Source organism: Lolium rigidum, chromosome 3 (genome assembly GCF_022539505.1).
Source record: "Lolium rigidum isolate FL_2022 chromosome 3, APGP_CSIRO_Lrig_0.1, whole genome shotgun sequence".
In the NCBI taxonomy this organism is placed as follows: domain Eukaryota; kingdom Viridiplantae; phylum Streptophyta; class Magnoliopsida; order Poales; family Poaceae; genus Lolium; species Lolium rigidum.
The window spans coordinates 106,296,209-106,306,627 of record NC_061510.1 but is presented as its reverse complement, the minus strand read 5'-3'; the positions used below and the strand labels follow the sequence as shown (position 1 = coordinate 106,306,627).

Below are 10,419 nucleotides of genomic sequence, written 5' to 3'. Positions count from 1 at the left end.
CATCACAAAAAGGAAGCCTAGCTTTCAGATAGATAAACTCACTAGATCCTCCATCAATGTAAGAAATAGCCAAACAAGTCACGAAGGTGAAATTTTCATAGAGTCGGAGGAAGAGCAAACATAGCAAAGTCGCGAAAGTCATTTATTCTTAAAGATTCATAAAATGATCAAAATAAGAGGAAAATTTTCTGCAGGGTTCTAACTAAATCCTACATACTTTATTCTATAATAAGTAACTTGATACGTCCAATCGGCAAAAATTTCACAAACTAAGCAGCTATCTATAACCATATCCTGATCAGAAAAGGTAATGCAACGTTCTTGGCTTGGTGGTGAAACCCTCAGTTGGCGCTTACACCGGTAGAGTCGACGAAGCCTGGGTGTAAGGCCTCTTGATCCTCAGTTTTTGTTGGCGGCTGCTTCTGGAGCAGCTGGACACACTCGTTCATTTTTGCAGACAACATGTCTGGTGATCGGATCATCGCTTCCATGAGTTTAGTATCTAGCTCCAGTAATAGCTCCAGTAACATTCCAGTGATTTTACTGGCAAGATGAGGCTGCAACAGCCAGGGCACACCAAGTTAGCGTAAAACTAGCTAGGTTCCTCAATAATTTTGAAATAAACAGAAGCTATATCAAATAAGGGACTAATTAAACTGGATGAGAAATTACATAATATCTCTGAACCAGTGGATATATTCTATTCCCCAGCATATCTCTTTGCTTATCAGGTGGAGCAGCAGCCAGCAATTCGATGAATGGATCATTCCCTGATGAAACATGGTCACCATGATGGATGGCCATGCCATTCGTCATAACATCAGCTGGGATGTACTTTGCATGGCCGAACTGCTGCATAAACAAGTAGCAAGTTAGACTCAAGAACCAAAGAATTTTAGCATAACATCTACATCAAATATGCTATACTACGTATAATATATATTCTGTGTTCTGAAATATATTATTTTTCTGAATTATAAGATATATATTGTAATAGAAATAAGTGGTCAAATTGAGTTTTTACGACTGTCCCAGTGTCACAACAGCTTTGTAGTAGGAGCATTATACCTAAGTGCAACACTCGTTTTCTGAAAAAAAGTATAACATTCAGTTGTACTAAATATCAACAAAATTATCCATTCAGTTTTACTATAAATCATACCTGTTGGGACATTGACATGAAATCTTTAGCTGTCTGTGCGTGTGACACATAGTTCACAGCGTGAGGAAAAGTCATCATATTGCCAGTCATCCGTCCCCTGTTGTTTCTGTATTGCCTTGGGGCATTTGGCATCTGTGCAGAGAAAATAAAATAAGATTTTGCCAGATTTGCAACTCAGGTAATGGAACTTGAGTACATCAAGACAGGGACATACAAGAGGCGCATGAATCTGTTGGATGCTATGAGGGGAAGGGAACACATTCTGCCTCCATTCTTGTCCGATCCCCATGGGTGGATACATAAATCCTTGTCTTGAAGGACCTTGAGGGAAGTGCGTACTAGGATGGGCAAAATACACATGAGGATACCCTGTGGGGATTACAGGGCTTGCAGCTCCTGACCTCGTAGCAAATTCAGCAAAACGTTGCTCCAGCCTAGCTTTTCTGTCCTCTTTCCTTTGAGCTATAGCAACATACAATGGTTTGCCGTAAAACATAACACCTGTTATTCCAAACAAAGCGACAAACTTTAAGTATCGTGATATGCACGTGTTACTCTCCCTAGTCCACATATAAGTGAAATTATTAATACTTCGACTATCCATGTTATTTTAGAAAAATAAAATTGGAAACTTTAAAAATCATATGTATAGATTTGTATCAGATGTATTTTTAATATGTTGTTATTAGTTGTGGGGGTTCTATGCAAATGTATGCTATGGCAGAACCTAGTGGTCAAAGTTAAGTCTTGAATACCGGTCAGTGTCCAAAATGACACTTATCTATGAACTGGAGAGAATGGAAAATAACAGAGGATTACCACGCATGTTGCCTACAGCACAATTTGCTTCATCGGGTGTGGCGTAACATACAAATCCAAATCCCTTGCTAATGCCCTTGTCATCACGCATAATCTTTACTGATGTAATGTTTCCAAATTCATCAAAACGTTCACGTAGAGTGTCATCGTCAACTTTATCGCTAATGTTTTTGATATAGACATTTGAACCCTGTAAAAAAATAAATACACATTCATAAATATAAGATGTGGATGAATATACAAGAAGGAAAATAGGAGTACACATAACAGAGAAGAATGAAACTTGCATTGCTCTTGGTGATTATTTCATTTCGCTTCTCCTCATGCAAGAGCTGCAAATATTGCTTTCTTTCAGCCTTTTTCTGAGCCCTTGCCACATACAGAGTTTTGGATCCTAATAATAATAATATTATTATTAGATAGAAACCCATAGATTAGTAAAGAGTTATTTGTGAAATGAAATGAACATAAGTAATATACTTACCAAGTGCCATCCCATTCATAGCCTCTTTTGCTTTCTTGGCACTTTCTGGGTTTTTGAAGCTGACGAACCCAAAACCCTTGGATGTTCCATCATCTCTCTTCATTATCTTCACACTAATTATTGGACCAAACTGAGAGAACTTCAACTTAATAAGATCCTCTGTCATGTCATCATCTAGATTCTTCATGTACAGGTTAGTATATTTGTCATCATTATTGGCAGACCTTTCACTCTTCTTGACAAAATGAGCAACATGCCTACACAAATAGATCATTGTCAAATAAAACTGGGTAAGCAACAATGCGAAAAGCCAATAAATAACAGCAAGACAAAATCATTATAACAAGTATATGTTGTATTACAGAAATATTAACTTACAGTTGCTTGCCCTCAAAGTAAGAGTTGTTAAGATTCTCTATTGCTATATCTGCTGATTCTTGTGCTGCAAACTGAACAAATCCATAGCCTCGACTTGTCCCGTCCTCATTTCTAGCAACTTTACAAGATAATATCTCTCCAAACTTGGAGAACAACTCTTGAAGAATTACGTTGTCAATATGATCACTGAAGTTCTGTCAATTAATAACATATCATATTAGTACTTACATATGGCAGAAAGATAAACATGAAATGATGATATTTTTTTTTACCTTAATAAACACATTTCCAACACCACTTCGTCTCGCATCAGGATCTCGATTAGACCACATTACTCTAATTTCCTTGTCCAAGATAAAGCTATGATTCATCTTCTCTAAAGCAGTCATGGCTGTCAAGTTTAAACAAACAAATAGTTATTTAGTCAATGGCCCCACAATAAACAAAAGTTAATAGGACCTTTGGGAATTAACTCGAATAACAAAATCAGTAATAAAATGAAGAAAAATAGGATGAAACATAGGAAAGTAGACAAGGTGCTTCCATAAACTTGGTGGAAAAAGAGTAGGATCTAATAAAAACATACATTGATACCATTAATTAATAAATTTAATCTTATAGGAAAACTGAAGAGTGACCCAACAAGAGGTGCCAATCAAATTAGATAGTGTTTTAAGAAGTAAACATAACAAATATTTATACAATTTTTACCAAAAGAAATGTAATTGAATTTAGGTAAATATCTCATGTTCCCCATATCATAGTATATAGCCATTATATGGTACATAATTCATTATTGTCAACTTTTGGTAATTATCAAGGTGACATAAGATCACACTAAGAGATCATAATTGGAAAGATTTATATCTTTTCTCTCTCTCTCTCCACAAGCGTACACCCACAATTGCATGGTAAAAATCGAGGAGTGTGTGTTTTCCTATTTAAAAGATTAACAAAGTTAATTGCATGCCACATACATGTTGACAACAACCAACCAACTGCCTCTATGCATTATGTGGATGCACAAATTGCATGCTGAACAACACAAAACATAGGCAACTACATAACTTTTGATGACTATCACATCAAAAGTGACACCATTCCACAACAACAGACCAATTACTAGAACGCAATGGAAAATGCAATGTCAATGACACACATAGATTTTACAAGTACAACTCAACAATGTTTCACATAATTAAATAGACATCGATCAATCCAAGGACACATAAGACCACATTCAAAACATATCTGATTATTACAAGGCAACAATAAGATCACACCAAAGGGCTCAAGGAATATACGATTATTACAAGGCAACAACATTAAGTTCACACAAAAAATATAGTAAACACAAATAACATTAAAATCACACCAAAAGGCTCAAAACATATATGATTACAAGGAAATGCATGAAGTCCACACAAAAAAATAGAGAAATACAAATGTTGTTAATTTTTGTTGTAATGATACAAGATTGTATTAAGATCACACCAAAGGATCATGCTTCAGCATCAACCTCACCATCTTTCACTCTGATACACACAAACAACCCACACAAGGGAAGAAAATCAAAAAGTTCATTATTTTTCTGAACAAGTTAATTGCAGGCAACATACGAGCTCAGAATTAGGCAACCAACTGCCTGGCAATTATGCAGGTGCAAAAAAAAAAGATGCACAACAGGGCAGACTATACCAACTGGCGATTGCTATCACACCAAAAGTGGCAGCATGGTGCTGCAATAAAACGAGGATTCGATGACAATGACACACATAGCCTTCAACAAACGCGCGCCATGCAGAGCTGTTTCACATTACTAAATACTATACGCATATACACTTTCAATCCAACAAGATTGATTATTCCTTTCTCCTTACTGAGAAGGAAAAAACATGTCGCTCCAAATCTATCAAACCCTAGAACTATATATCGAGGGAGGCGCGGATGGTAGGCAGCACACATCAACGGCGACGTACGTCGATCCTAAAATTAGAAACGCGCGCGCGAGATCGAGGCAGGGGGATCACGCGTAATGCGTACCGTCGGCCTGGGAGAAGTAGTTGACGTATCCGTATCTGAGTGAGCTGCTGGTTGCGTTGTCCCGGCAGACGCGCACGGAGGTGACGGCGCCGACGGTGCTGAAGGCTTCGAAGAGGTGGTCCTCCTTGGCGTTGTCGGGCAGATCGCCCACGTAGAGCGCGGGCACCGTGGTGGCGGTGGTCGCCGGCGGCGGCGCCTGATCCTCGCCCGCGGGCGCGTCCACCGCGGGGTCCTCCTCCCTGGCGGCGGACATCTCCTCCGTCGTGGGCACCTCCGCCTCCGGCGCCGCCATGGGCAGGGGGGCTAGGGCTCCTCCTCCTGTGGGGTGGTGTGTCTAGGCTAGGTCGTCCTAGGACAATGCGGGCGGGCGGGGGAGAGAAGAGACGATCGGGCGACGCGGAGCGAAACAAGGAAAGAAACGCGAGGGGACTGGCCTTTTTGTGTGGCGATGGCGGGGGCCGATGGGGAGCGACGGCTGCGCGTGCGTTGCGGCGCTCGCGCTAGCCGGAAACCGCTGAGCCGTCTGACTGACCCGTGGGCCCCCTTATACTCCCACGCGGTGGCCGCCCGCCTCTCTCGCATGAACCTAACTCTACCAGACCAGAACGAAGTCTTTCCTTTTCATTCTCTCTGCGCGCCGGGCCCAGCCTGTCGGCGTCACAAGCTGTTCGTTCGGCTGTTCGGTTCGCCCACGCCTACCACCAGCTCGTCGCCTCGCCAGCCACGGGGCGAAATTACCAGCCTGCCACCGGCGCGGCTCCGGCGCGCCCAGGGGCAGAAGCGTCCACCGCGCGCCCGGTCGGTATTTGACGGCCTCCATCTCCCTCACCGCTCCGTGTCGGCGAGTCCTCCTCCTTTCCTCCCCTCCACCCCCCTCGCCCGGCCCGGCCACCAACCTTCCCCGCGGCGCCCGATCCCGGATCCGGGCCGGCAGATCCGAGCCCGGCGATGGCGGCCACGGCGGCGCGGCGGCTGCGGGACCTGCAGGCGCAGCCGGGGAACAAGACGTGCGTCGACTGCGCGCAGCGCAACCCGCAGTGGGCCAGCGTCTCCTACGGCGTCTTCATGTGCCTCGAGTGCTCCGGCAAGCACCGCGGCCTCGGCGTCCACATCAGCTTCGTCCGCTCCGTCACCATGGACTCCTGGACCGAGCCGCAGCTCCGCAAGATGGAGGCCGGGGGCAACGACCGACTCAACGCCTTCCTCGCCGCCAGGGGCGTGCCCAAGGACACGCCGCACGTCCCCAAGTACAACTCCAACGCCGCCGCCGCCTACCGCGACCGCGTCGTCGCGCTCGCCGAGGGCCGGCCCTGGACCGACCCGCCCGTCGTCAGGGAGACGCCCGGATCTGGCGCGCCCGCGCCCGCCAGGAAGCCGCCCCTACCCGCTGGCGGAGGCGGAGGCGGCGGTGGCGGCGGTGGGTGGGACGACTGGGACGACGAGGTCCGCCCGGACATGAGGCGGAACCAGTCGGCCGGCTCCTTCGGTAACGGCGGAGCCGACTCGGGGAGGCAGCCCACCAGGTCCAGGTCCACCCAGGACATGTACACCAAGCAGGAGCTGGAGGCGTCCGCGGCCAGCAAGGAGGATTTCTTCGCCAGGAGGATGGCGGAGAACGAGTCCAAGCCTCAGGGGATCCCTCCATCCCAGGGCGGCAAGTACGTCGGCTTTGGATCCACCCCGCCGCCCTCCGCCAATAGGAACAACGGGGCTGCCCAGGGCGGCGATGTCATGCAGGTCGTCTCCCAGGTAAACAATCATCATCCATGCTATCTACCATAATCTCCTGGTTGCGATCAAACAAACATTTCCCCAATACTAGTTGCAATAGTGTTGTTTACTGATTTTGAAAACGGGAAATCTGCTACATCATTAACTTGGTATCTTTAGATCTGCAAATGGTGATCTGTTAGCTAATTTTTTTAGGGGGTGAATGGCAGTGTTGTAACCACTATTGATTATCCTTGATTATTTAATTATCATCACATACTGTTGCTAGGGTTATTTTGTGCCATAGATTATGTTAAGCATATGTGGTTAAAACGCCCTTTCTACCTTAATCTTCAGTAAACTATACATAGGACTCTGGCCGGGCACAAAAAACCGAACCCGAAGCCCGAACCCGAAATAACCGGGACCAAACCTGAGCAAACCGTAAAATTCCGTCTTCGGTTACACCTCGGTCTTGAAAAACTTCAGGTGACCGAAATTTTATTGCGCTGTTCGGTTGTTGCAGGATGGAAACCGATACAACTGTGTAGACCAAGCTTCTTGCCAAACATCAATTTATTTCCAATGTGCAGTGCCGCAATCGCATGTCCCCATCCATCTCCGTATTATCCTATAGCTTTCTCCTTTACCTAGCCAAACAGGTGCACCGCTGCCATCTCTTCTACACCGGACGCTGTCGTCAGCTGCAAGCGCTGCAGCCATCCCGCCACACCACCTCGCCAGCAGCCAGCCAACCATCCTTGCCGACCCCGCCTGCCTCTCCGACCACGGGCGCTAGCAGCCGCAAGGCTCAGCTGCGCGGCCGTCGCCGTCCCGTCCACACCACCTCGCTGCCATCGACCCAAATGACACCGCTGCATCTCCTACCACGGGTGCCGGCAGCCAAACAGCCTACAAGATGTTGCGCTGCCGTCACACCCCAGCCACAGGACCTCCAGACCCCCATCGATACAAACTGGCCTGTCTCTCCTGAGATGCATTTTCTCTGATGTACCTTGTAATTTGTACTGTAGCTATTTTTTATTGGTCAGATCTGAGATGTATTAGCTGCTGAGAATGGATACTGATGCAATTTTCTTGCTGCTAGTTTCGTAGAGTGCATCCGTATCTCAAGATAAAATTGGGGTAACAAATATGTAGATGACTGATGATAATTAACGGGGGATGCAGTTGTGCTGATCGTTTCTACAGTACATGGCTAATTGTAAATTGTGTGTGCTATTTGTGTAACTTTTGTGCTGCCACCGTATGGTGTTGTGCTTTCATTTTTATGCACTTTACTGCCAATATAAATTGAATTGCAAGTGAAATGCTGCCATTTTGTATATATATCTCTGCTGCCAATTTTATCTATTTGGTCTATATATATGGTCATGACCGAAGACCGGACCGAAAAGACCGAAGACCGAATACAGAAAAACCGAAAAGACCGAAGGAAATACGGGTAGCATTTCTAGATGACCGAAATTGACAAAGACCGAAAAGACTGGACCGAGCAAACCGAACAGACAGAACACCCGGCAGACATAGGACCACCTTTTGAGCCTGATCCTTATCATTGACGACATCTCATGTAGACTTAATATGGCTATTGCTGTAACCCAGCAGCACTCCTTCGAATTACCATTAGCAAAGTACATCTGAGATTACCATTGGTTACTCCAGGCTTATATTTTGTGTTTGGTGCCAAGCTTGAGGTGTCATACCTGAGTCATGTGCATAGATGCATTCGTGTCAGAATTCAACCTTTTCTGAGTTTCAGTTTTTATCTCATGAATGTTCTTTACCATTTTGCCTTTTCAGGGATTAGGACGTCTTTCACTAGTTGCAGCATCTGCTGCCCAATCTGCTGCTAGTGTTGTCCAAGTTGGCACAAAAGAGATCCAGTCAAAGGTAACTTGAATGCTTTGCCTGATTCATAATATGCAAGAGTTGAATTTCCCTAGTCTAATTTATCTTGAGTGCTTTTCCTGATTTGTAGTATGCAAAGGTCCTAGTCTAATTGATCATGGAACTTGGATTGCTCTTTGTTCACTCTGCTCATCTAGTATCATGGTTAAACTTGTTGTAATAATACATTTCACCAAACTCACCTGAATACTGTTATGATAGCGAGGTGTGGTCTCTTTGGAGCAGTCTTAACTCGAGCAATTAATCTCTTATCATAATTATTTGTACTGCACCTGAAGTTGAACAACATTTCTTTTCATAGTTCAGTTTTCACACTTCCTTGATTGAGCATACCTTGTCACATTCATTTCTCAATGGGAACAATATTACTCCCTCCGTACACAAAAGGATGTCTCAACTTTGTCTAAATTTGTATGTATATCTACGCACTAAAACATGTCTAGATGCATTCATATTTTGACAAAGTTGAGACATCCTCTTGTGGATGGGAGGGAATACTACATTTATTTAGATCGTTTGTCAAAGTATTTTATCCTGTGTTGCATTATTATTTGTGTTGAGAAATGGTGATTATCTGGAATGCAGATGAGCGAAGGGGGCTACGATCAGAAGTTGAATGAAACAGTGAATGTTGTTACGAATAAAACTGCAGAGATTGGAAGCAGAACCTGGGGGATTATGAGAGGAGTGATGGCATTGGCCTCGCAGAAGGTGGAGGAGTATGCCAAGGAAGGAGGCATGGGCGGTGGCTGGGGAGATGACTGGCAACAACAAAGGACGCAGAACAGCAGTGAGCCGTACCGCAGGTATGAGCATGAGACCAGCAACGGCGGAAACAGCTGGAATTCTCCTCAAGATGGATCATCGAAGAATCAGAATTCCAATTCTTGGGATGATTGGGATGAACAAGACAAGAAGGCCGAGCCTGCAAAACCAAGTCAGAGCAGCGACTCATGGGCTGGCTGGGATGATGCGAAGGATGATGGCTTTGATAGTTACAACAGTAACAGCCCCGCCAACAAGGGGAGCAACCAGAATGGGACCTCCGGTGGGTCATATTGGGACGGTGGCTTCCGCTGATGCTGGTGTCTTTGTGAGAGCTATATATACTTTCAGAGTTGTTATGCCAGAAAATGTGGTGGTTATCATTATTCAGGATACTAAAATGTGGGAGTAAAAGAGTTTGTTCTTTTGTAAGTTGTCTACAATTGTTGTGTAGTGGTGGCATGTTCCTATGGTCAAACTTCATTTGAAACTGCCGTCCCAGATCCTAAGAAATGTCTCGAATTGAAATTGTAATCTACAGATACCTACTTGCAATTCTTTATTCATTGTACTGATTTGTCGTAGCTGCTAGTCTGGCAAGTGGCAAAGTGGGGGCACATGCACTCTCAGTTGTGCTGTATTATGCGTGGGGTGTAATTGTAATTGCTTTTGTTTGGCGCTGATCCACCGACTGATATCCAGTGCTTTTCTGGTGTAATGATTTGCCTTCGGTTAGTTGAGGAAGAGGAGCTGACTGGGTCCCCACTTTTGAAAGCTGGTGGCATGGTAGGTACCGTCGAAGATTGGAAGATGCAGAGTGGATCCAAGAGTCGGCATAACAACAGCCCTACAGGCCACAACCTTAATGGAAGGATCAGTCAGCTCGCCCTATTTTGTAGATGTATGGCCGGAGTGGGTACAACAATGACGCACGATTGCTGTGGCTTTTGCTTAGTTGGAGCATGTGCATGCCAACTTTACATCCAGAACTCGATCATGTTTGTCCTCCAGGTGTAGCACTAGCTCGAAATTCGCTTTTTTGCATATGGACGACATATTCTCTATCATTGGATCCAATATAAACTATTCTCTGTCACTATTTGGAATATGCAGGATTGATCAAGTG

General features: G+C 44.9%; 2 protein-coding genes across 2 annotated transcripts; one reads left to right on the top strand and one right to left on the bottom strand.

The window, feature by feature from the left end:
• Positions 1–341: 341 nt before the first annotated feature.
• On the bottom strand, positions 342–5,178 carry LOC124695304 (polyadenylate-binding protein 4-like). The gene is made up of 10 exons (XM_047228160.1): positions 4,887–5,178; positions 3,116–3,234; positions 2,844–3,037; positions 2,466–2,722; positions 2,269–2,375; positions 1,982–2,171; positions 1,377–1,663; positions 1,163–1,294; positions 673–852; positions 342–557 (listed from the first exon to the last, which is right to left on the bottom strand). Exons 1-10 carry the CDS (start codon positions 5,176–5,178, stop codon positions 342–344), a joined length of 1,974 nt encoding a protein of 657 aa, XP_047084116.1.
• Positions 5,179–5,819: 641 nt separating this feature from the next.
• Positions 5,820–9,877, top strand: LOC124702107 (probable ADP-ribosylation factor GTPase-activating protein AGD6). The gene is made up of 3 exons (XM_047234211.1): positions 5,820–6,635; positions 8,421–8,510; positions 9,114–9,877. The coding sequence occupies exons 1-3, from the start codon at positions 5,835–5,837 to the stop codon at positions 9,606–9,608; spliced, it is 1,386 nt and encodes a 461-aa protein (XP_047090167.1). The 5' UTR covers positions 5,820–5,834; the 3' UTR covers positions 9,609–9,877.
• Positions 9,878–10,419: the final 542 nt, after the last annotated feature.

Excerpts from the sequence above, each read along its gene's own strand:
- LOC124702107 (XM_047234211.1), top strand. The coding sequence starts at position 5,835 with ATGGCGGCCACGGCGGCGCGGCGGCTGCGGGACCTGCAGGCGCAGCCG. Across the intron at positions 6,636-8,420 it reads TCATGCAGGTCGTCTCCCAG|GGATTAGGACGTCTTTCACT; the intron begins GTAAACAATCAT and ends TTGCCTTTTCAG. Across the intron at positions 8,511-9,113 it reads CAAAAGAGATCCAGTCAAAG|ATGAGCGAAGGGGGCTACGA; the intron begins GTAACTTGAATG and ends TCTGGAATGCAG.
- LOC124695304 (XM_047228160.1), bottom strand. The coding sequence starts at position 5,178 with ATGGCGGCGCCGGAGGCGGAGGTGCCCACGACGGAGGAGATGTCCGCC. Across the intron at positions 3,038-3,115 it reads TTGGAAATGTGTTTATTAAG|AACTTCAGTGATCATATTGA; the intron begins GTAAAAAAAAAT and ends ATTAATTGACAG. Across the intron at positions 853-1,162 it reads TCATGTCAATGTCCCAACAG|CAGTTCGGCCATGCAAAGTA; the intron begins GTATGATTTATA and ends TTGTTTATGCAG.